The sequence below is a fragment of the Oncorhynchus gorbuscha genome, linkage group LG02 (assembly GCF_021184085.1).
Source record: "Oncorhynchus gorbuscha isolate QuinsamMale2020 ecotype Even-year linkage group LG02, OgorEven_v1.0, whole genome shotgun sequence".
Classification (NCBI taxonomy): Eukaryota; Metazoa; Chordata; class Actinopteri; order Salmoniformes; family Salmonidae; genus Oncorhynchus; species Oncorhynchus gorbuscha.
In genome coordinates this window covers 80,341,155-80,366,657 of record NC_060174.1, presented here as the reverse complement: position 1 = coordinate 80,366,657, position 25,503 = coordinate 80,341,155, and the positions used below count along the sequence as shown (strand labels likewise).

The window sequence follows — 25,503 nt, the reverse complement described above, 5'->3', positions numbered from 1 at the left end:
TGCTAAGCCAAGAATGTTTCCCCTCAACAGCATGTCGGCCAGTCATCTGTGCTTGATTGAACTTGCTTAGTGCAATGGAACCAAAGGAATAGTCACAAAAGTGCAATCCCCCCACCCGGCACTCCAAGCAGGTGCAATCAAACGCTCAAAGAACTTTGAAATATTATTTTAACTCAGGTCTGCTGGTCTGTGTGGAGGAGTGAGGAGGGATGCTCTGTGCTCACTCTGTACTGCTGTGTCAAAGGACTTGATGAGCGATTTGACGGTGGCTCCGGGCTCCGAGGGTGAGGAGGCAGCATTGCTGTTGGTGTTGATTGATAAGGAGGTGGGCGGTGTCTGGGTGGTCTGGGTCATAGAGATGCCACACCAGTGATGACTGCCGTCTGATTCCGACAAACTCTCAGAGTCGCCACGCAACAACCTGAGAGAGACAAGGGGAAAGAGATGCTCACAGTACAAAATGGCACAACACATACTGTAGCAGGTAGGAGCGCGGTTTTATTTAAGAGGATGGCAGATGTGTGTGTGTGTGGCTGTAGTCTATACCTTATCAGGGATTCTTATCATTACATTGGTTTACTAAGTGGTTTGTAATCAAGCATTCCACTGTAAAGTCTACACCAGTTGTATTGGCCGCATGTGTTAAATAACATGACATTGTATTTTACTTGGGTGTTGTCGGAACAATGGTTTAGAGATTACTCGATGTTCTAAAGCAAGGTAATGATGATGTTCGCCCAGTGCATTGACTGTTCCATGTAATATTTGCTCAATAGATCAGAAGCATATTGTGTATGATTACGTACAAGTTCCACATGTGAAAGTCAATAACTGGGTCTAATTTTACGCAACAACACCCAAACTGCAACAAAAAGTATGTACAAAGTTTTCTCCATCCTTTCCTTATGGACATTAGACTGCAGATTATGAACAGAGAGAGCCTGAGGGAGTATTGTCACTGATGGATGGATATGGAAGGGCTGAGAAGAGAACTGAAGTAAGGAAACTGGTGAGGAGGAAGCAGAACTACTGTAATGTCAACCTCCCAAAGAAAGTGGCCTCAAACAAATGCATGCAAACAAAGTCAAGACTAGAGTCATTTCATTTATTGACTTTCCAATGAACAAATACAAAATACTTTTAAACAGACAAACACATTATATTGACTTTTTCTCTAGATAAATAGTATTGTATTTTTGATATGTCACAGGTATTAAAACCAGAGTCCAAGTCTCAATAAGATTTCACCGAAAATAACACACCAAACGGTTGCACATTCACTTGTTGAACTGTTGAGCATGGCTTTAAATCAAAGGCAGAGAAAAGGAAATCAACACAGTTAGCACCATATGTCTTACGATGAGGTGGCCTTTTTTGGCAATATCGATAGTACTCAAAGTTAAACTTAACCAGCACATCTATCTGTCTCTGGTCGAAAACAATGGCTTGTGTATGACTGCATCTACTGAATAGTCCTGTTACTAGGTAATAATAATCATTATAACCTGAGGTTTACAGGATGGCAGGTGGTCATTATACACTTCTAATGGGTGTCACGACGCCAGCATCACTTCAACGATCTGACGTTTACTCTGAAGCAGTAATCAGAAATGAGAGGCTTTTTATTTGACCTGATGGGGTTGCATTAGAAATACTTCAGAATGAGTGATAAAACCTTCACAATGCTTTTAGCTCCCTGAAGTTCAGAGTGGAATATTATGGCCTATAGAACTACAGGACATTTTGATGAGTTAGGCCAGTTCATAATGAGTTTTAGGCACGGCTGTAAATCTGAGGCAGAGGACTGTTTGAATTGGTCAGTGATCAGCAGTTGATTACCCTTATGGCTTAAATTCACAGTGTCCTTCCTGAGAGGACATTATTAGTGATAACGTGATAATGACCAGTGATAATGTAATAATATACTGTCTGTGGTTCAGTGTTGTTGTCTGTAGGCAGAACTCAAACTGGTGAGCTGGACTTCAACTGTAGCTCAGTGATTACACACACAACGTAGGACTACTGACCAGCGCAGGTAATTGATGTTTTGTCATTCTTGATATTCTGGTAAATAACGCCATCTAGAGATACATTATCACACCACATTATCGGATCCAGATTTTTAACACAAGGTGCAAATGAAATACCCAATGAAAATGTATGCTAAAATATTGTTTTCCCCTTCTAACTACACTACAGTACATGACTGCATCTAAGTAGCCGTGAATACTCTAAAGTTAACTGATTGTTGATTATTACCATAAAAACACGTCAATATCATCCAAGCACTTTTTGAAGTAACAGATAGTCCAAATGGTCAGTTATATGAAACGGATCATAATAATAACCACAGATGCACAACTTACTAGAACAATTATAAACCAAAAGACCAATAAAACCAGCTGTGATCAACAAAAATAACATGACATTTTTAATGTTTAGCTTTTTTAAGTTGCACTTGGCCTGAAACAAAGTAATGAAGCCTAACAGAATAAAATAATCTGACTCATAATGATAACTGGCAGCGTACAGCTGATAAACAGACTGTTTTGTCTCCAGTTTTTTTCAGAGAACTGAACAAAAATATGTCTCATTCTCATCATTTGCTTTCTTAACAAATCAGTGACTCTTCTTTAGCAACACATTGAGTAAGTGAAAATTCACCACTGAGGCAATTTAAGTGTCTAAAAGGCACAAAAGCAAATAGGAATCAGTAACAGAAACCCCTCCTATCTTATCATCAGTCCCCTCTCTTGACCGACAGAGAGGAGAGAATCATCAACACAAATACATCTGAAAGCACTGCAAACAATACAGATAAAAAGGTGTACAGCATTTTAAAAAGATTTCACAAACAAATATGTGTTAATTTGGCAGCCAAGTGCTGTTTCACAATAGATTGGATTAAAAGTAAACCACAGTCTGACTCTGTCTGGTAAACCAACCTTGCTAATAAACCCATCAGAATTACATACCACATAACTGTTTTTATGGTAATACTGAATAAAGCAACTCTGTACAATAATACTGTCAGTCTGTCTTCAGAGGGTCCAGATGTGTTGTGGTTGGACTTTTCTACCGCCCCTCTACTGCAGTCTTGGTATCAAAACTGGCTCCAGCCCCAAGTCTGAAAAACAAGACCGAAACCAGAGACAACATGAGTTGAAATAAATAGAGAATATACCCTCTTAAAAAGCCATGTACTTGTCTACTTGTAATTTGTTTAAGACCCCAACTGGACATAGCACAGCCAGAGTGGTTTATTTCTCTAAAGTCACTATAGCAATAAAGGATATTTCCTCTCTCTGTCCCTCTCTCCATGTGTCTCTTAGCTGGCTAATGAAATCAAATCTGTCTATATGTCTCTGCGATCAGTATACAATGCTATACAGACCAAATGTTGTTTAGTTAATAAAGCAGATGATAGCATGAGTACAAATTATGCCGTGTCATACTACTAGACAATTCTCCAGAGGAACCGAGAGACTAGATAAAGGATTGATTCAACAGAACAGCAGGTGGCGCCATGTACCAAAATAACATTTTAGTAGCAGTTTTTTTTTAATTAAGCGAAGCAAACCCCAGCCCACTCAAATGAAAGGACACAGGCAGCTGATAGATAGTTTGTGCAGCTGCCAGCCAGTCAGACAGACAATCAGCAGTAAGCAATAGGAAGCAGCAGGAAGCAGTAGGAAGGAAAATCAGCAGTTCTAGATCAGCAGTAGCATTCCCTCTAAAGGCATCATTCACTGAGCTGGCAGTGCAGTGGACTCACCTGGGCTTTCTATAAGGAGCCATGTCTGAGAGGGGGACATCCTTGAGAGAACGAACGATCTCAGGGAGGAGGGGAGCTTCTGGTCTGGTACGTCGCAGGTACGTACGGGGAAAGTAAAGTACTGCATTCTTCTTTACGTTCTAAATGACACGTTTACATGTTTTATGTCAGGCCAGCTATATTAGAAACTAACTGATGAGCTCTGTAATACTAACAATACTAGCCTAATTTGCCTCTCATCATACTGTCACTGCCACTGTCACTGCACACAAGACACAGGACCAATAGGCTGAGCTTTTCATCAACAAACCAACCAATTATGGCAGGTAGCCTAGTGTTTAGAGCGTTGGGCCAGTAACCGAAAGGTTTCTGGATTGAATCCCTGAGGTGACAAGGTAAAAAATATGTTGTTCTGTCCCTAAGCAAGGCAGTTAAACCCAGTGTTCCCCGGGAGCCGAAGATGTGGATGTGGATTAAGGCAGCCCCCCGCACCTCTCTGATTCAGAGGGGTTGGGTTAAATGCAGAAGACACATTTCAGTTGAATGCATTCAGTTGTACAACTGACTAGATATCCCCCTTTCTCTTTCCAATCACGTCCCTGGCAGCACAGACCATGGTGTACAGGTAGCCACATGAAACAAAACAGAGGAATGATGCTATGGCCCCTAAAGTGTCTGTCTCATTTTATTTTTTGAAGAGAACCGACTCAAACAGTTTAGTGCTGCCGTCAGTGCAGTCTGGGCGGCAGCATTTCTAGGCAGAGCTTAGGCCACTATATTAGTGCTCCACTACGCCGATAAAACAGCTTGTCTCAGTGAAGTGCTAGGGTCAATTGCTGGTCCAGTGTGTTACAATCTGTGGTGGTGAGTGGTAGACAGACTGATAGAGCAGTCAGTGTATTTGCAGCAGGAACCAGATAGACAGACCAAGATAATGCATGAGAGGAGACTGACTGCTAATCCTCTATTAGCAAGGTTTGCCAAAGCCCAGGATTTGAAGCCCCCCAAAATCCCAGGATTTGAGGTTATTAAGATATTATTATTATTGGACTTAATGGTGAATCATATCCTAAATTGGCAGCTAGTGTCACCTCGTTTCTATGCAACCCCCACCCCAAAAATGCTGAACATCATAAGCTACTATGACATCAAATCAGAATTTTGGGGTAGCCTCTTAAAATATTTAAAAGGGAACCGATTAATGCCATATGGAAATACAAATGGTTCCTTCCAGCTCGGCTATAGCCTCCCACACTGCATGCTATATGAATCTGACTACTACATTGAACACTCACACCATCAGTTGGATATGGCAAGCCTTATAGTAGCTGCAGCTCCAGGACAGAGTGTGTTAGCAAGGATAGAGAGAGGCCCAGTGCTAAGAGGGAGCAAGAGGGGAAAGGCTAGGGGAAGGGAGAGGAGGTTGGATAGAAACAGAGGGAGTAGTAGGGGAGGTATACTGTAGGTCAGGGCTATTCAAATCTGGACCCTTTAGACCAATTACACTTCTGGGTTACATTCTTCCTATCTCATAAGGTGCTGATTTAGACCTGGAACATCAGATGAATACATTCAGGTAGAAACAAAAACCAGAAGTGTTTTGGCCCTCCAGGACCGTAATTGAATAGTACTGCTGTAGGTACTAAACGCTCCCAGCCATACGGTATGTACCTGACTCCCTGCAGCTGCTCCAGGTCTGAGGAGAGCTTTGCGCTGCGACCCTGCTCCTCCTGTAACCTCCTCCTCAGAGAGCGGATCTCCTGCTGGGCCTCCACCTTAATGTCGTTGGCCACCACTACGGCTGTCTGGAGGTCTGCCTGGAACCGTCGCCACTCCTCCGTCTCATCCTGAACACAAACACACATAAATACGCACACACACACACACACACACACACACACACACACACACACACACACACACACACACACACACACACACACACACACACACACACACACACACACACACACACACACACACACACACACACACACACACACACAATACCATATGAGGATTGTGATTCTCTTTGCATCATAGGAGTCACAAACCTTGACCATCTTGACCACCAGCAAACCACCTGAAAGTATATAACCACTAACAGTCGGATCACTCCTACCTTCATCTGCTTACTCAAGATCTTCAGCTGCCTTTCCACTTCAGCCTTCTGCTCCTCCAGCTTCTTGAGTTGGTCTGTAAAGAAAGATAAATATATCATTACTTTGAGAACATCAACCACAGAATACATCTGCGAAAGACACATATCATAAACAAAGCCATTGCTGCAACCATTTCTTAGTCTTATAAATAAATACATTCGGTAATCTAACCTCTTTTACCAGTGGAACTACAGGGATAATTTATATCCATTCAAAATGTCTTTCTCATTATATAGTATGGTTATTATGAGCCTGCTATCAGTTAAATCTGCATTGCTACAGTTGAAGTTGGATGTTTGCATACACTTTGGTTGGAGTCATTAAAACTTGTTTTTTAACCACTCCACAAATTTCTTGTTAACAAACTATAGTTTTTGCAAGTTTGTTAGGACATCTACTTTGTGCATGACACAAGTCATTTTTTCCAACAATTGTTTACAGACAGTTTATTTCACTTATAGTTCACTGTATCACAATTCCAGTGGGTCAGAAGTTTACATACACTAAGTTGACTGTGCCTTTAAACAGCTTGGAAAATTCCAGAAAATGATGTCATGGCTTTAGAAGCTTCTGATAGGCTAAGTGACATCATTTGAGTCAATTGTAGGTGTTCCTGTGGATGTATTTCAAGGCCTACTTCAAGGCCTACCTTCAAACTCAGTGCCTCTTTTTGCTTGACATCATGGGAAAACCAAAAGACCTCAGAAAATCAATTATAGATCTCCACAAGTCTGGTTCATTCTTGGGAGCAATTTCCAAACGCCTGAAGGTACCACATTCATCTGTACAAACAATAGTACACAAGTATAAACACCATGGGACCACGCAGCCATCAAACCGCTCAGGAAGCAGACGCGTTCTGTCTCCTAGAGATGAACGAACTCTGGTGCAAAAAGTGCAAATCAATCCCAGAACAACAGCAAAGGATCTTGTGAAGATGTTGGAGGAAACAGGTATAAAAGTATCTATATCCATAGTAAAACAAGTCCTATATCGACATAACCTGAAAGGCCTCTCAGCAAGGAAGAAGCCACAGCTCCAAAACTGTCATAAAAAAGCCAGACTACGGTTTGCAACTGCACATGGGGACAAAGATCGCACTTTTTTGAGAAATGTCCTCTGGTCTGATGAAACAAAAATAGAACTGTTTGGTCATAATGACCATCGCTATGTTTAGAAGAAAAAGGGGGAGGCTCCTAACTGACCTAAGACAGGGAATTTTTACTAGGATTAAATGTCAGGAATTGTGAAAAACCGAGTTTAAATGTATTTGGCTAAGGTGTATGTAAACTTCTGACTTCAACTTTATATCCATAACTCATACTTAATCTATGTGTCGCAAGCCTCACCACTGACCAAATAAAAGGACTCAAACAATGCATACCGCTACACATATTTAGTCCAGGTGTTGGCTTAATCTGGGCCAGGGAAATCATCCCTATGTGTTTAGGAGTGCTGTGCTCCTATAACAAGTAAAAGTTAGGATGGAGGAGGTAGAGTAGTACAGTAGTAGACTGATGATATATACACTAGTGAACATACTCTCTAGGTCCAGGATGGTCTGGTTGGTGTGGAGGTGGACAGCCCTCTGCTGCTCCACCTGGTCCTCCAGCTCAAAAATGGTCTCCTTCAGGTCCTTGATCTGGCCGTCGGCCTGCCGACCCCCATTCTCTAGGGCACTGACCCGGCCACTCAGCTCCTCCTCCCGGCTCCCGGCTCGCTCTGCCACCTGCTGGCACTCAGCCTCCACCTGGGACATAGTAGGAGACCATCTGATTGGTTAGTCACATGTATAGCTGACATGATTGGTTAGTTGGTCCATCAAGGGCCCATTACTGTAAGCAGAGCCTTAGATCTATCTACATATGACTCTGTGACTGTACCTGCTAATACGCCCTTCTAGTCTGACGTAGTAAAAAAAGATGATAAAAGCTGTTGGACATCAGCCCTGCCAGTGTCTACAGAGACTCATTGACACAATAGCCTAGCAGGATCTCCTCCAAAGCCATTTTGATAGCCTACCCTACACTACAGTGTAACTGGCTGCTGGGTAAACAGGTGATGATGACTCATTGATTTTACAGTTAAGTGTCTAAAGCCCTTGTCTCCTGCTGTAGCTAATAAACTTCCTGATACACTACAAACAAATACTATTTTAACCCAAGACTGCCCTGACTGGATCACCCCAGTGTGGGCACTACTCGGCACAGAGTCCATTAGTGTGATGTTGTGATGTTGAAACCACTGCTCACTCAGGCTTTCTGAACCTACAAGCAGATGAAAACAATTTCATTGAACATCAGCTCATATGCTGGAGAGTGGTGGGGGAAAGTCCTGAACTATCACAAAGCTTCTCTTCACTAGCAATACAATATTTAATTTAAACCATCATGGCAGACGAGGTATTGTGTATAACTGTAGTCTGATATCTCAGAGGTTAAATTGTTCTTGGGGACCTTCAATGCTGCAGACATGTTTTGGTGTCCTTCCCCAGATCTGTGCCTCAACACAATCCTGTTTCGGAGCTCTACGGACAGTTCCTTTGACCTCATGGCTTGATTTTTCTCTGACATGCACTGTCAACTGTAAGACCTTATATACAGCAGTTACAGTTATTCAGCACTGTCTTTGTTCAAAGGTTTCTATAAGCCATAAAATGCATATTTGATAAGCTTGCGTTGTTATTATTTGTGGCTTGTGTCATTAAAAAAAAAAAAATCTGAGCGGTAGATCTCGGCTTGCATTTTGACTCAGAAAGTGATCTTGACTCAGAAAACGTTGGTGACCACTGCTGTAGAATAATAAACCACAAGATCCATAAATTACAGCCTACACTGAAGAAGGTAAAAGGACGATTTAGGGCTACACACTGCCAGAGGATAAGTTGTAGCTTGGTATCCCACCCACCTTGGTGAGCAATAAAGTTTCTATTCTATTCTATATGGCTTGGTATCCCACCCACCTTGGACAGCAGTCCCTGGGCGTGTTCAGTGTAGGTCTGGGCCTGTAGCAGCTCCTGCCGTAGCCCTGTTACCTCCCCCTCCAGTCTGTCTCTCTCAGCGTGGGCCACCTTCAGCAGCCTCTGCAGCTCTGTGCTGTCCCCAGCACTCTGCATGGCCTTCAGTTCCCCAACCTTCTGCCTCTCTATGTCCACCTGGGCTTTGAGCCGTCCGTTCTTCACCCTCAGGGCGTCCGCTGCTGCCTTGTGTTCCTCAGCCGCCCGTGTCATCTCACCCCCGGCCTCCTCCTCCCTCTCCACCCGGCACTGGAGGCCGTCCCTCTCTTCTCTGAGGGACCTCACCTGCCCCTGGGCCTCCTGGTGCTCCTGCTCCAGGGCCCTCAAGCTCCCTGTCAGCTGCTGCTGGATGTCCACCAGCTTTTCCCTCTCGAATCGAGAGCTCTGCACCAGGTCAGTGTAGCGCTGCTCCAGCTCGGCTGCCCGGTCCTCGTCCTCGCTCTGGGCCTGGGTTGCCTCCTGCAGCCTCCCGGCCAGGGCCTCGTTCTTCTGGGCCAGCAGCTCCACCCTCTCCCTTTGCTGCTGCAGCGACGTCTGTAGGAGGCCCTTCTCCTGGGCCAAGCGCTCGTTCTCAGCCGTCAGTTCCTGGACCACCTGCTGCTGATCGGCTAGCTCCTGTAGTGTGGCCTGGAGCTCCTCTGCCGTGCTGTGCTGACTCTCCTCCATCTTCTGTATCTGCTCCGTCAGCCTCTCCACTGAGGGGTTGCGACCCTGACCCTTCCCCACACCACCACAGCCCCCATCACTGCTGCTCACTGAGTCAGACCGCAACGGGATCTTCTCAAACTCTGAGGAGTCTGGCGAGGGCGAGCCTTTGGTGATGTCACTGCTGGAGGAGACTGAGGTTTTGAGTGGGCTGGGTATGGCTGACTTGGCTGGGGGAGTGGTGTTGTTGTCTAAAGAGAGGCCATTGATGGAGGGCTTGGAGGGGCTGGTGGTGGTGGTAGTGTTGTTGGACAGAGGAGAGGCAGGCGAGGACTCCAGGGAGAAAAGCTTCTCCTTCAGGACCTGGTTCTCCTCCCTCAGAGCCGCCAGCTCCCTCTGGAACTTCCCGTTCTTCTCCCTCAGCTCTCCAACCAGGGCCTGGGCGTCTGTAGCCTGCTGGGATGGGCCTTGGCCCTGCTCGGGGGCACCCTCAGGTAGAGTGGAGGGGGTGTTGTGAGGCGAGGACGATGAGGCTTTCCCCCGGCAGCGCTGCAGCTCCATCCTCAGCTTGCTGATCTCAAACTCCTTCGCCTTGGCTTCAGCCAGCAGCTCCTTAATCTGGCACTCCAGGAAGCCTCTCTCCGAGCCCTCAGCGTCTATCCTGGGCTTTGTGGTGGTGGAGCCGCGCTGGTGCTTGGGTGCTAGGGTGGCCAGGCTGGAGGTGCTGGCGCTGGGGACCATCTTCTTGTTCGTGGAGGTCCTCAACTGGTCCCTCAGCGACACGCGGTCTCTGGTCATGGTGGGGGGATCTCCCTGGGGGCAGGGATTCCAGACTTCTGAGATCCTGATTGAACACCTGGAAAATATAATCAAAACACACATTCAGTCTTCTGCTTTCTTTCTTATTATTTTTTATGAAAATCCACTAGTAAAAGTGGTAATGCATTTGATTAATGTCTGTAATGTCCTCACGATTCAATAGAAACAATTTCACACTCAGTTGTGATGCAGTGTTAATATTTGTATTTTACCTTTATTTATTTATGATGCTGTGATTGTTATCATCAGGGGTCAATCATTCAACCCTATTCATATATCCCTTTTTTATTGTGATGGCTGGTTGGTAGACACTGTGTCTGCGTTACTGTGGACATTGAAACACAGGGCTTTCCATTGAAACACATTTCAGTGGATCCACAGGGCTTGACTGGCTCTCTCTCTCTCTCTGATTCATCTCCTGCGTGAGCAGGACGCTGTCTGAAAGGCTTTTATTGTTTGTTTTGAAATAATCAGCAAACAGCAACACAGACACAGGGGGGTTCTTGTTACAAGGGATGACAATGGTCTGGGGCACGTGGAACATTCCAGCACAAAGCAGACCATCAGTGGACAGACACAAAGAGAGCGCTGTGTTGGTGACACTACACTGACTTCTATCAACCCCAGAGGGCACAGACTACTGCACAGCCTGGGCAAGAACAGATAAAGTAGGCTACTGTATAACACCATAAACAACACGCGCACACACACACACACACACACACACACACACACACACACACACACACACACACACACACACACACACACACACACACACACACACACACACACACACACACAAAGAAACTTTCAAGATACACTGGCAAGTTGGCTCACATCCACACCATACACACACACTCACAAACAAAGAGTCTCGGCTCATTTGGAATGGAAATCGTACACCCCTCTGGGCTCTTAAAGCACTTCTCCATTGATGGCCACTTTGCAGGGTGTGCCTGCCAAGCCTCAGACAATCTCAGGGGCACAGCGTGGATTAGCATTCTTAAAGTAGGGCTTTGTGGATAAAGAGTTGCTGATGAGGCCGGAAACACAGAGAAACAGAAACATAACTTACTTTATCAGCACTCAAATATGCTTCTTCTATATAAAACAAGGAGCTCAGAACTCAGCATTCAATATTTTTTTGATAATATAATTATAAATTAAAATGCCCCATTTATATATATAGCAAGGCCATTAGAATGCTTTCTTTTAATAATAACACTATCGTAAATTCTTATATTCGCGAAAAATCACAATAAAACGCTAAATAGTTCCGGTAAAACATTAAAAAGCTATAAAAATACCAGGTCAGATTGGCTGGCACACAGAGTGACTGCAGATAGTATGGTTTGGCCTTCAGACAAACTGTGCTTAAAAATAAGAACCTAAATACTCAGCATGAGTGAGAGCAAGCAAAAGCCAGTCATTTAAATTCCCATTAATCACCTTCGCATTGGTTCTCTATCAGTCAAGTGAACTCCAGTGAAATTCCCACTAGACTAGCCTGCCAAGATCCCAGGCTGCCATGAAAAATCTATAATCACTTACTTCTCTGTACATTTTACAGTGGATGCCTCCGTTACAGAAAAAATGAGGCCATACACTCCTAAATTATGTATTATCACATGGAAGATTTTAACACCTACTTGTATATGAACAAAGACAGTTATGGAATGAAAGGTTAAAAATGACTTATCATAATGCATTACAGATTGACCTATTAAGATGTTTGGGGGTGCATGTACTTTATGTAGAAACCGAAACAGACAGACAGAACGTGACAAAGACAGCATATACAGTAGGTCACACCTATAGGTCATATGGGACATATTCATGCAAATTCTCTTATTCTCATTACTTATAGGGGAAGAAAAGCAAAGGGAGAGAGAGAGAAAGAAATAAAGGGAGAGAGAAATAGAAGGAGAGAGAAATGAGAGAGGGCGGATGTGTTTAAGCTCAATCCGTTTTCATTAAGATGACTAATGTTTGGAGTTGAAGTGAGATTCTCACAGCCCCCACATACATTAAAATGATCCTTCCCAGTCCAACTGAATAAAACCCATATGGACTGTATGAAATTACTTTCCTCGTTTAAGTAGTCACCTCCCTTTTACCATGACTTCACTACAGCTTGTCCCTGCGCACATAGCCATGACATAAATCTGTGTGCGAAACGAGCCAACTAATACGTGAACAGTTCCAGTACACTATAATACAATACCGCGAAAGGGAGGCTGGCTGGAACAGTAAAACTGGAACACAGACTGTCCAGACCTGGGTTCAAATAGTATTTGAAATTAGTTGTGCTTTATTGAGCTTCCCTGGCACTGTAGAGAAAACAAATACGAGTCTTTCAAATGTGGTCTGACTGTCCACATCTCATATAAAGATGCCTCACAATGGAACTCACTCTCTCTCAGGTTCAATGCATCAATAATTAATAATAATATAAAACAGTGAAATTCAAAAAAGTTATTATAAAAATAAATAATAGAAATAACAACATTAAAATGGTAACTCTCTCTCTCAAATTCAAACTGCTTTATTGGCATGAAAATCATTGTGTCAATATTGCCAAAGCAATAATGTATATAATATACATTGTTATAAAATAATGAATAATAATATAAAATAGCGATATTAAAAAGGCACAGAAGAAAGGCCCATTTGACAGTCTGATAATTCAAACCATGCATTTTTTAATTGATCAACAGCTTTTTTCTCAACAAGCCTTCTTTCATGATATTCATAGATCACAAAGTTATCCTCAGTGATGATAGCCACCATGTTTTTCATCATTTAAAAGAAAGCACAAACCAGACAAGCTGTAAATGAATAGTCAAGAGAAACTATTTAAATCCCTCAGTTGGGACAAAAGCTTCCTGACTCGAAAGTTATCTGGGTCTGACTTGCCAAGCCTTTGATAGACAATGACAACTCTCCATTTTAGAGACTACTGAAACAGGGAAAGGGAGGGGGTTGGAGGGAGAAACAGATGAGAGAGAACGGCAGAGAGGGAGAGAGAGTGTAAGGTGGAGAGAGTGTAAAAGAGAGAGAGTGTAAGTGAGAGAGAGTAAAAGAGAGAGAGCACGAGTGAAAGTGAAACAAGGAGGGGGATGACTGCAGCGTTCCCTCAATCCTAATTTATCTTTGTCTTCCATGCCGTACGGCTCAATTTATGGTCCATTCACACACAGGCAGCTCTGGGATGAACTAAATCAGCCCCCTGTAGGGGGTCTGAGCTGGGGGTGCGAGGGTTTGAATGCCTCTTAGAGATGCTCCCCCCCACAGCCTCTGGAGACTGTCATTTATAGCAAAGTGTAAATAATGTGAAACACAAGCTTTGGAGAGAAAGAGAAATATCACTGCCAAGTAGAATGGGCATTCTCTCATAAAGGGCCCCTTTATGTTGAGGAACAAGATACATTATAATACATAACATTTCGTAACAGAGAGGTTGTGCTGAAAGCATGTCTTTTCTCACATGGTAAGAAATATAATTTCACAATAGTGAATTGAGAGCATGGCCAAATCATGTCGTTTTGGATGAGAAGCCATAGTAAGAGGGTTTAGATTGCAGATGGTCAAATAAAGCCGACAGTGGCAGCCAAGTTTAACAGGCCGGGCCAAAGTCATTAACCCAAACTTTAAACTTAAAACATTCATGTTTCTACACAAAAAAAATTGGCTAGTGTTAACTAGTGTTGATTTTTCAGTGTAACATTTCTAGTGTTGATTCAAGTGTTACATTAATTCAGCAAAGATTTGAATTAACAATCAGTGGTGTAAAAGAACACCAGTATTGGTGTTAATAACAAACGTTGAGCCAAAACCACGCCCATCATTAACACATTGCCCAGCATGCTCTATTGCACGTTATTATTGTTTATATTCTTTAGGAAATGCTATATCTTAGTCTTCCCAACCCTGACAGTCATTCTGAATGCAGATTGCATGTGAATAAATTGATTGATTAGTTAATCTTATGCTACTCAAATTTAAATAAAAATTTTCTAAACAAATTCAATCTGTTAGTTGGAATTATTGCACCCGTTACTGAAATGGTTGTTCCAGTTTAGATGCTTTAGGTTGCAGGTGAATGAATGTTTGTCCAAATGTTGGATATCCCTAGTGATTGGAAACTGAGGCTTTCTGAAGCCTATGGGACTTTCACCAAATTGTGCCGAAAGACAGTTCATTCCTCAAAGCTTTAAACGCAATGCACATTAGGGACATCTGCTGGTCAATAAATAAATATCAGCATGTTTCAGAATCACCTTCATACAGCAAGTACATTTACACATACCGGAATTTGTCTTAGTGAGAAAGTGCTGCCAGCAATAGACAACATACAAACATAATACAGACACAGATGTCATACAGAATATACAATATCAGTAAACATAAAACTGTTGGGTATAGGCTGATTACAGTGGGAATATATGTAGGGCTATATTTGATGTTTATATAGACACTTTTCACCGCTGCATTCATCAAAACGTTGTGGCGCAATGGATAGATGTGAATTTTTATAAACTAAAGTTAGTAAGAATGTTGGGTTTGCATTCCACATCCTGCTTACCTTCTTTGACTCCTGGTTCACAATTGTTTTCAAAAAATAAAGCTGCATCTGTGGTATTGTTTAAAATGCTGAAGACAAAATATTATGATAGGATAAACTAAACTAAACAAATTATTTGAACAACAATTTAACAATGTGCAGATAGTAGGGATTCACAGAAAGTTATTTTCCAAATTTAGCCAGGATTCGATTCTGCGCCTAAGGTATCTGATTGCTCCGTATTCCTCAACCCTGCCTGCCGAGTTACCGTCCAGGTGCTATGTATTGAATAAAATCTAAATAAATTGGTAAGTAAGGTGTCCAGTAGAGGTCGGTGGTTGAAAGCAACTATGTCACGAATCCCGTTTCCTGAGTCTGTTTTTTGCCTGTGTTCTGTCCTGGAGTGTTTTTTCCGGCATTCTGGAACGCACCCTGTCTGGTTGCCAGGCAATGTAGCCAGTTGGGAGTTCTGATTACCCGCACCTGTATCCCATCAGCTATCTGCTCACCTGGTCCTGATCATCATCTCTCCTCTTCATTAGCCCGGACCTGACATCCATTCCCTGCCGGATCGTTAGCCATGAACAGTATGTTGTGCCATAGTATCAGCCTCAAGTTGGATAGAATTTGTTTTGTTGTTTTTTACGTATTGCTTGCCTTAAACTTACCTCTGTTTGTTCTGTCTTCAGTTACTCACCCGGATCATTTACCCCATTCCCGCCTGGTCGTCGGAGGATTCCGCTACCCCATTGGATCCACCTATTTACTCCCATCAACTCACCACCGCTGCCCGCTACGCCACCTGGATATATCTACCCATTCACATTCACTTTTAAATAAATACTCACCTTCTTCCTACTCTCCTTGTCCTGGTCTGCTTCTGGGTTAGATTTTGAAAGAACGTGACAAACTAGGCTCAAAGTTAGAAATACAATGTAGCCAGTGTTTCAAAGGCTGAGTTTAGACAGGCAAGTCCATTTCTAATCTTTTTTTCAGAAATTAGTATTTTGACTAATCAGATCAGCTCTGAAAAAGATCTGATGTGAACAGATCTGATGTGATTGGCCAAAAAAATGACCCAAAACACACCTCCAGGCTGTTTAAGTGGGAGTGATGCATCAGATGACCTGGCCTCCGACCTCAACCCAATTGAGAAAGTTTGGGATGAGTTGGACCGCAGGGTTAAGGAAAAGCAGCCAACAGGTGCTCAGCATATGTGGGCTCCTTCACGACTGTTGGAAAAGCATTCCTCATGAAGCTGGTTGAGAGAACAAAGAGTGTACAAAGCTGTCATCAAGGCAAAGGGTGGCTACTTTAAAAATCTCAAATACAAAATATATTTTGATTTGTTTATAACTTTTTTGGTTACTACATGATTCCATATGTGCTATTTCATAGTTTTGATGTCTTCGCTATTATTCTACAATGTATAAATTGGAAAAATAAAGAAAAACCCTGGAATGAGTAGGTGTGTCCACATTTTTGACTGATACTGTATACAGTGCATTCAGAAAGTATTCAGACCCCTTGACTTTTTCCACATTTTGTTACGTTACAGCCTTGTTCTAAAATGTATTAAATGAATTGTTTTGCTCATCAATCTACATATAATACCCTGTAATGAAAGTGAAAACAGGTTTTTAGAAATTTTTGCAAATGTAGTACAAATAAAAAACAGAAATACCTATTTTACATAAGTATTCAGACCCTTTGCTATTAGACTCGAAATTGAGCTCAGGTGCTTCCTGTTCCATTGATCATATTTGAGATGTTTCTACATCTTGATTGGAGTCCACCTGTGGTAAATTAAATTGGTTGGACATGATTTGGAAAGGCACACACCTGTCTATATAAGGTCCTACAGTTGACAGTGCATATGAGAGCAAAAACCAAGCCATGAGGTTGAAGGAATTGTCCGTAGAGCTACGAGATAGGAATGTGTCGAGGCACAGATCTGGGGAAGGGTACCAAAACATTTCTGAAGCATTGAAGATCCCCAAGATCCCCATCATTCTTAAATGGAAGAAGTTTGGAACCACCAAGACTCTTCTGAGAGCTGAATGCCCGGACAAACTGAGAAATCAGGGGGAAGGGCCTTGATCAGAGAGATGACCAAGAACCCGATGGTAACTCTGACAGAGCTCCTCTGTGGAGAGGGGGAAACTTTCCAGAAGGGCAACCATCTCTGCAGCACTCTACCAATCAGGGCTTTATGATAGAGTGGCCAGATGGAAGCCACACCTCAGTAAAAGGCACATGAAAGCCCGCTGGGAGTTTGCCAAAAGGTACCTAAAGGACTCTCAGACCATGAGAAACAAGATTCTCTGGTCTGCTGAAACCAAGATTGCACTCTTTGGCCTGAATGCCAATGATCACGTCTGGAGAAAACCTGGCACCATCCCTACGGTGAAGCATGGTGGTAGCATCATGCTGTGGGGATGTTTTTCATCGGCAGGGACTGGGAGACTAGTCAGAATTGACGGAAAGATGAACTGAGCAAAGTACAGAGACATCCTTGATGAAAACCTACAGAGAGCTCAGGACCTCGGACTGGGGTGAAGGTTCACCTTCCAACAGGACAAAGACCCTATGCACACAGCCAAGACAACGCAGGAGTGGCTTCAGGACAAGTCTCTGAATGTCCTTGAGTGGCCCAGCCAGAGCCTGGTCTTGAACCCAACTGAACATCTCTAGAGACCTGAAAACAGATGTGCAGCGAAGCTCCCCATCCGACCTGACAGAGCTTGAGAGTATCTGCAGAGATGAATGGGAGAAACTCCCCAAATATAGTGTGCCAAGTTTGTAGCTTCATACCCAAGAAGATTTGAGGTGTTGCGTCAGACAACAACATTGACGAATACGCTGATTCGGTGAGCGAGTTCATTAGAACGTGCGTTGAAGATGTTGTTCCCATAGCAACGATTAAAACATTCCCAAACCAGAAACCGTGGATTGATGGCAGCATTCGCGTGAAACTGAAAGCGCGAACAACTGCTTTTAATCAGGGCAAGGTGACTGGAAACATGACCGAATACAAACAGTGTAACTATTCCCTCCGTAAGGCAATCAAACAAGCTACGCGTCAGTATAGAGAAAGTAGAGTCACAATTCAACGACTCAGACATGAGAGGTATGTGGCAGGGTCTACAGTCAATCACGGATTACAAAACGAAAACCAGAACCGTCACGGACCAGGATGTCTTGCTCCCAGGCAGACTAAATAACTGTTTTGCCCGCTTTGAGGACAATACAGTGCCACTGACACTGCCCGCAACTAAAACATGCGGACTCTCCTTCACTGTAGCCGACGTGAGGAAAACATTTAAACGTGTCAACCCTCGCAAGGCTGCAGGCCCAGACGGCATCCCCAGCCGCGCCCTCAGAGCATGCGCAGACCAGCTGGCTGGTGTGTTTACGGACATATTCAATCAATCCCTATCCCAGTCTGTTGTTCCCACATGCTTCAAGAGGGCCACCATTGTTCCTGTTCCCAAGAAAGCTAAGGTAACTGAGCTAAACGACTACCGCCCCGTAGCACTCACTTCCGTCATCATGAAGTGCTTTGAGAGACTAGTCAAGGACCATATCACCTCCACCCTACCTGACACCCTAGACCTACTCCAATTTGCTTACCGCCCAAATAGGTCCACAGACGATGCAATCTCAACCACACTGCACACTGCCCTAACCCATCTGGACAAGTGGAATACCTATGTGAGAATGCTGTTCATCGACTACAGCTCGGCATTTAACACCATAGTGCCCTCCAAGCTCGTCATCAAGCTCGAGACCCTGGTTCTCGACCCCGCCCTGTGCAACTGGGTACTGGACTTCCTGACGGGCCGCCCCCAGGTGGTGAGGGTAGGCAACAACATCTCCACCCCGCTGATCCTCAACACTGGGGCCCCACAAGGGTGCGTTCTGAGCCCTCTCCTGTACTCCCTGTTCACCAACGACTGCGTGGCCACGCATGCCTCCAACTCAATCATCAAGTTTGCGGACGACACAACAGTGGTAGGCTTGATTACCAACAACGACGAGACGGCCTACAGGGAGGAGGTGAGGGCCCTCGGAGTGTGGTGTCAGGAAAATAACCTCACACTCAACGTCAACAAAACTAAGGAGATGATTGTGGACTTCAGGAAACAGCAGAGGTTGCACCCCCCTATCCACATCGATGGAACAGTAGTGGAGAGGGTAGTAAGTTTTAAGTTCCTCGGCGTACACATCACAGACAAACTGAATTGGTCCACCCACACAGACAGCATCGTGAAGAAGGCGCAGTAGCGCCTCTTCAACCTCAGGAGGCTGAAGAAATTCGGCTTGTCACCAAAAGCACTCACAAACATCTACAGATGCACAATCGAGAGCATCCTGTCGGGCTGTATCACCGCCTGGTACGGCAACTGTTCCGCCCACACCCGTAAGGCTCTCCAGAGGGTAGTGAGGTCTGCACAACGCATCACCGGGGGCAAACTACCTGCCCTCCAGGACACCTACACCACCCGATGTTACAGGAAGGCCATAAAGATGATCAAGGACAAAAACCACCCGAGCCACTGCCTGTTCACCCCGCTATCATCCAGAAGGCGAGGTCAGTACAGGTGCATCAAAGCTGGGACCGAGAGACTGAAAAACAGCTTCTATCTCAAGGCCATCAGACTGTTAAACAGCCACCACTAACATTGAGTGGCTGCTGCCAACACACTGACTCAACTCCAGCCACTTTAATAATGGGAATTGATGGGAAATGATGTAAAATATATCACTAGCCACTTTAAATAATGCTACCTAATATAATGTTTACATACCCTACATTATTCATCTCATATGTATACGTATATACTGTACTCTATATCATCTACTGCATCCTTATGTAATACATGTATCACTAGCCACTTTAACTATGCCACTTTGTTTACATACTCATCTCATATGTATATACTGCACTCAATACCATCTACTGTATCTTGCCTATGCTGCTCTGTACCATCACTCATTCATATATCTTTATGTACATATTCTTTATCCCCTTACACTTGTGTCTATAAGGTAGTACTTTTGGAATTGTTAGCTATATTACTTGTTGGTTATTACTGCATTGTCGGAACTAGAAGCACAAGCATTTCGCTACACTCGCACTAACATCTGCTAACCATGTGTATGTGTGACAAATAACATTTGATTTGATTTGTAATCGCTGATAACGGTGCTTCAACAAAGTACTGAGTAAAGGGTATGAATACTTTTGTAAATGTGATATTTCAGGTTTCTAAAAAACAGTGTTTGTGTTGTCATTATGGGGTATTGTGTGTAGATTGATGAGGAAAAAAAATGTAACACATTTTAGAATAAGGCTGTAATGTAACAAAATGTAAGGGGTCTGAATACTTTCCGAATTAAATGCATAAAAACATGTGGATCCATAATTCAATAATTACCAATAAAAACTAGAGATGTATAATTTACAATCATTGTTTGGGGAGGGGGAATCTTAATATCGAGCTTCAATGCCATACAACACTCCTTCCGTGGCCTCCAACTGCTCTTAAACGCTAGTAAAACCAAATGCATGCTTTTCAACCGATCGCTGCCTGCACCCGCATGCCCGACTAGCATCACCACACTGGATGGCTCCGACCTTGAATATGTGGACACCTATAAGTACCTAGGTGTCTGGCTAGATTGCAAACTCTCCTTCCAGACCCATATCAAACATCTCCAATCGAAAATCAAGTCAAGAATAGGCTTTCTATTCCGCAACAAAGCCTTCTTCACTCACGCTGCCAAGCTTACCCTAGTAAAACTGACAATCCTACCGATCCTCGACTTCGGTGACGTCATCTACAAAATTGCTTCCAACACTCTACTCAGCAAACTGGATGCAGTTTATCACAGTGCCATCCGTTTTGTCACTAAAGCACCTTATACTACCCACCACTGCGACTTGTATGCTCTAGTCGGCTGGCCCTCGCTACATATTCGTCGCCAGACCCACTGGCTTCAGGTCATCTACAAGGCCATGCTAGGCAAAGCTCCGCCTCAGCTCACTGGTCACGATGGCAACACCCATCCGTAGCACGCGCTCCAGCAGGTGTATCTCATTGATCATCCCTAAAGCCAACACCTCATTCGGCCGCCTTTCGTTCCAGTACTCTGCTGCCTGTGACTGGAACGAATTGCAAAAATTGCTGAAGTTGGAGACTTTTATCTCCCTCACCAACTTCAAACATCAGCTAGCTGAGCAGCTGACCGATCGCTGCAGCTGTACATAATCTATTGGTAAATAGCACACCCATTTTCACCTACCACATCCCCACAGTTTTTATTTATTTACTTTTCTGCTCTTTTGCACACCAATATCTCTACCTGTACATGATCATTTATCACTCCAGTGTTAATCTGCAATATTGTAATTATTCGCCTACCTCCTCATGCCTTTTGCACACATTGTATATAGACTCCCCTTTTTTTCTCTGTGTTATTGACTTGTTAATTGTTTACTCCATGTGTAACTCTGTGTTGTCTGTTCACACTGCTATGCTTTATCTTGGCCAGGTCGCAGTTGCAAATGAGAACCTGTTCTCAACTAGCCTACCTGGTTAAATAAAGGTGAAATAAAAAAATAAAAAAAATAATAATAGGTTCTTTCAAGAGTCGATACTAGTGTGCTGCAATTTCAATATACTGTGGATTCCTCTGTTGTGTGGTTCTACACCCTGAGCTATCTAGATAAAAACAATAACCTTTCAGCAGAGGTTTGTCACTCTCTGTCCCTCAGTTCTGACACCCTATAAGTTGGTTGAGTAATGTACAAATCTTTAAATGTCATCAATCAAGTGCCATTTTTATTTTAACACAAGTATCAATACCTTTCTATTGGATCAGACTGATCAGAAAATGTTTGATATATTTTCTATATATCCCCACTCTGGTTGGATTCCCCCGCCCCAAAATACAAATCACTTTGCAAGCAAGCATAATGTGACATGCAGGCCTGATGTAGCCTGTAAACCATGAGTTTCAATTTGAATGAAAACATATTCGCTTAGGATCTCACTTGGTGATGGCCACAGGACCAAAAATGTGTCTCTGTCTCTGTCACTAACAAATACAGTCATGGGTTGTATCTCTATAATTAACACGAAAGGCACACTGGGGAATATGCAAATAAGGCATTACACTAAGCAAAGTTTTAATTAAACACTGAAAAGTGTAGACCCATATAGACACTGGAATAGTGTTACATTTAACACTCTCAGAATTGATTCAACAGTGGAGAATTTGTGGTGTGCACCAGAAATCACATGTCCACACAGAGAAAACCAATGTTAGTAACCCCACTTTTGATCACCTTGAATCCTGCTGAAATGGCCTCCTGTAAATTGCTTCGTTTACATTAAGTAATTGTTTGATTAATTAATAACACACAGTCAGTCTCCCGATAATCCGAGAGTACTCAGGTGTGAGTACGTCATCACAATAATACACTCTGGTTCATAGCTATCTTTTTTAATGAAGATTAGGTTTAAAATCACAGCAGGCCAGGGGACATGTGCCTGAGTGGCTTCTGGACACCATCCAGCATTACCAGCCAGCCAGGCCAGCAGCCAAGAAGTAACAGGGTGCATTGTGAAGGGAAGGCAGCCCCTGGCCCAGCCAGTCTTTAATTTACAGCCACGGGGGGATAGGAGAAGGAGTGATAACAGATTAGTGTCTGGGGCTGGTCAGGCGGATCAAGTGTCAGAACAACCGTTGGCATCTGAGATGACACAGTGACATAGTCAGTAGCTCACTGCAATCAGTGGAATTATCTTTGAGAGGGAAAGAACCCCCCCCCCCATCTCATTTCCCTGCCGCACACACGCACACAAACAAACAGACATACATGCGTCCACGCACACATACCATTTCCATTCCTAACCTTCCCCCCCGTCTGGAGTTCCAGGAAGTGCTGTCTAATGTTTTCCAGTCAGGTGGATGTGGGGGGTACAGAGCAGTCAGACAGAAACAATATCAGTCACTCTCTGTCTGTCTGGGGTTTCCTGTTGTACAGGCAGCAACTAGACAGGACATAGCCTGGTGGTCCCAGATCTGTTTATGCTGTCTTGCCAACTCAACACAGGATTTGGCAAGACAGCACAAACAGATGTGTGACCAGGCTAGACAGGACACGGATGAGGAGTGAGTGGGTAGACTGGAGCTTATCTGTCAGACCCTGGGCTCACACAGGCATTCCACTCCTCTCGCTGGTGAGGAAGAGAGACACAGAGCGGGGTTTCCATGTGCGTCACTACTGTGACACAGCGAATGGAATTGTCAACCAGCATGGTCAGTCAGCCAGGATGGAATAGCAAACTCAGTCAGTCAGGGACAGGGGAGGCAGATGTCCGTGCTGACTGGCACAGTACAGGTAACCCATCATCCAAACCCTCTTTCAAATAATACATTGAGCATTTGATTGAGCCTGTCTGGAGTGCCATAATATGGACAGGTTTGCATATTTGGGACCTATCCATTGTTTCCATATTGCCAGCAGCCAGACAAAAACCAGGTCTGTCATCATCACACAAACATCAGACAACAATTATCATCATCCTAACTCTTCTAGTAGAAATTAATACCACAGATCAGAAGTTAGCAAAGTCACCACTTAAAGAAACATAGAATCTGAAATGGTGTTCTACTTATTATAGGCTATCTCTATTTGCAATACTGTAGTAACTGGACAGATATTCCACTATGGTTCCTGAAAGTCAGATGACGGTTTAAATTCACACGGGCCAAAACTTAATCTCTTGGCCTCAGGTCCCAAAGAATGGACAGATATTCCACAATAGTTCCTGAATATGAGTTCATGACAGTAAAAGTTAGACAGAAGGTCTAGCCTAAATGCAGTTACACTGTACATTTAGGTTCTACATCATTTCTTGGCCCCAAGCATCCAGGTCCCAAAGACTTTGGGTCAGATTCAGGACATGACATCATAATGAGGACGACGTACAGTATCATTAGAGAGCGGATCTGCAGATCACATCTGATATAGAGCCCAGAATGTTCTACAATGTCACAAGATACATGTTATGGTCCTACTGTAGCAGCAGGGAATATAGTAAACAGGCAATCATTATTTATGCAGGATTTCAATAAGCCCCCCATTTCCCATAGACGACAGTACACCACTAAAGTGGCACGTCAACGAAAAGGAATCTGTGGTGTAAAAAGTGGTGCAATTGCATTTGCTGGTGATCGGGGGGTGGTGTAAATCAGGTAATGATCTGGATACACAGACAGTTTCTAGGACCATGGAGGGTAAGCAGCAGCAGCAGCAGCAGCAACACATAACGTTAGTGCTTTGCGAGTGTGCGCTTTGGGGCTGGTTTAGAAATAGTGTACAAAAGTATAGGGTCTTTGTCTGGCTTTGTATGGGCTTTCCAGACTATTGAGTTTAGGAAATTATTGCATTGGGGAATTGACTGGATATATTATATCTGTAGCTGGGAAAAGTCCAGTATCTGATCCTCAAACCCAACAAACCTTTCCCTTGTTCTTTGTGATTATATCTTAATATCTTTACTCCTGCAGATCTTACACGTTGCCATCATGTCTATAGAGGGATTATTACCATAGTACCATAACCTTCTCACCAGAGATTTTCACCAGTGATAATAACCAATGGGCTCAGATCCCCACTCTTCATCTTCAGCAGTGATCCACCACATCCCTGCCAGACCATGGGCCAGACAGTTTGCTTCTCAAGAACCAAACAAGACTGAAAATATTTTACTATGATAGTCAAATCTGGCCACAATGCTGGCCTTCAGGAGTATATAGATAGTACAGTAGTTGTATAATATGTGCAGTACCTATAAGCTATAGCATAAAGGCCATACTGTATGTACAGTACAATCAACATTTTTGATTTGAGTAACACATTCCTTTGAGAGAGCATTAGAGCCTTTTAAAGAGTTTCAGAGGCTTTTTCAATTCTGTTTGCCAGTCTGACAATATTTATGTGAACTAATTTGCTGAAAGAATGGAGGAAGGGAGACCGTTGGGCATGTCTGGCTGTGAGGGATAAGTAGTAGGGTCAGTGGAGAGAGAGTGGATAGAGTGGGAGAGTGGATGGAATCGGCCACCACATTGGCTGAGATGATATTTCCCCTCTTGGGGCCGGCCAATAATCCTGCATATAAATAAGGAGAGATGCAGGGGAGAGGGAGGGCAGAATGGATGGGTTTTGGCTGGGCTAAATGGAGAATGTAAATTGCTCAATGGAGTGGAGGAAAATAAGTAGAGTTACCGTATGTACAGTATGTGATTAAAAAGCTGACTCACAGAGGGTGACATTTTGAGTTGTGATGGTTTGGAAATTCTCTGTACGCAGCATATAGAAAAACCATTACTTGATTACACAGACAAGGGGAGCTCTTGCTGTGCTGGAAACAAGTCCAAAAACACCAAGAGCAGACTAGCAGCTGGGAAGGAAGGAGGAGTAGAGGTATAGATCCCTGGCTAG

General features: G+C 43.5%; 1 protein-coding gene across 8 annotated transcripts in view; it reads right to left on the bottom strand.

Moving 5' to 3' along the window:
• The window catches only part of LOC124010693 (cytospin-B-like), a 107,544-nt gene that overhangs the window by 43,346 nt on the left and 38,695 nt on the right, over positions 1-25,503 (bottom strand). For 5 of the 8 annotated variants that reach the window (XM_046323372.1, XM_046323376.1, XM_046323366.1 and 2 more), the window contains 5 exons: positions 8,900-10,454; positions 7,480-7,687; positions 5,898-5,971; positions 5,447-5,622; positions 225-421 (listed from right to left, as the gene is read on the bottom strand). In XM_046323372.1, the coding sequence (XP_046179328.1) occupies positions 225-421; positions 5,447-5,622; positions 5,898-5,971; positions 7,480-7,687; positions 8,900-10,396 (2,152 nt within the window). In that variant the 5' untranslated portion in view covers positions 10,397-10,454. Of the gene's footprint in view, positions 1-224; positions 422-1,091; positions 3,128-5,446; positions 5,623-5,897; positions 5,972-7,479; positions 7,688-8,899; positions 10,455-15,467; positions 15,555-25,503 lie in introns of those variants that run through there. The other 3 variants (XM_046323351.1, XM_046323358.1, XM_046323380.1) reach the window with 3 other exon arrangements.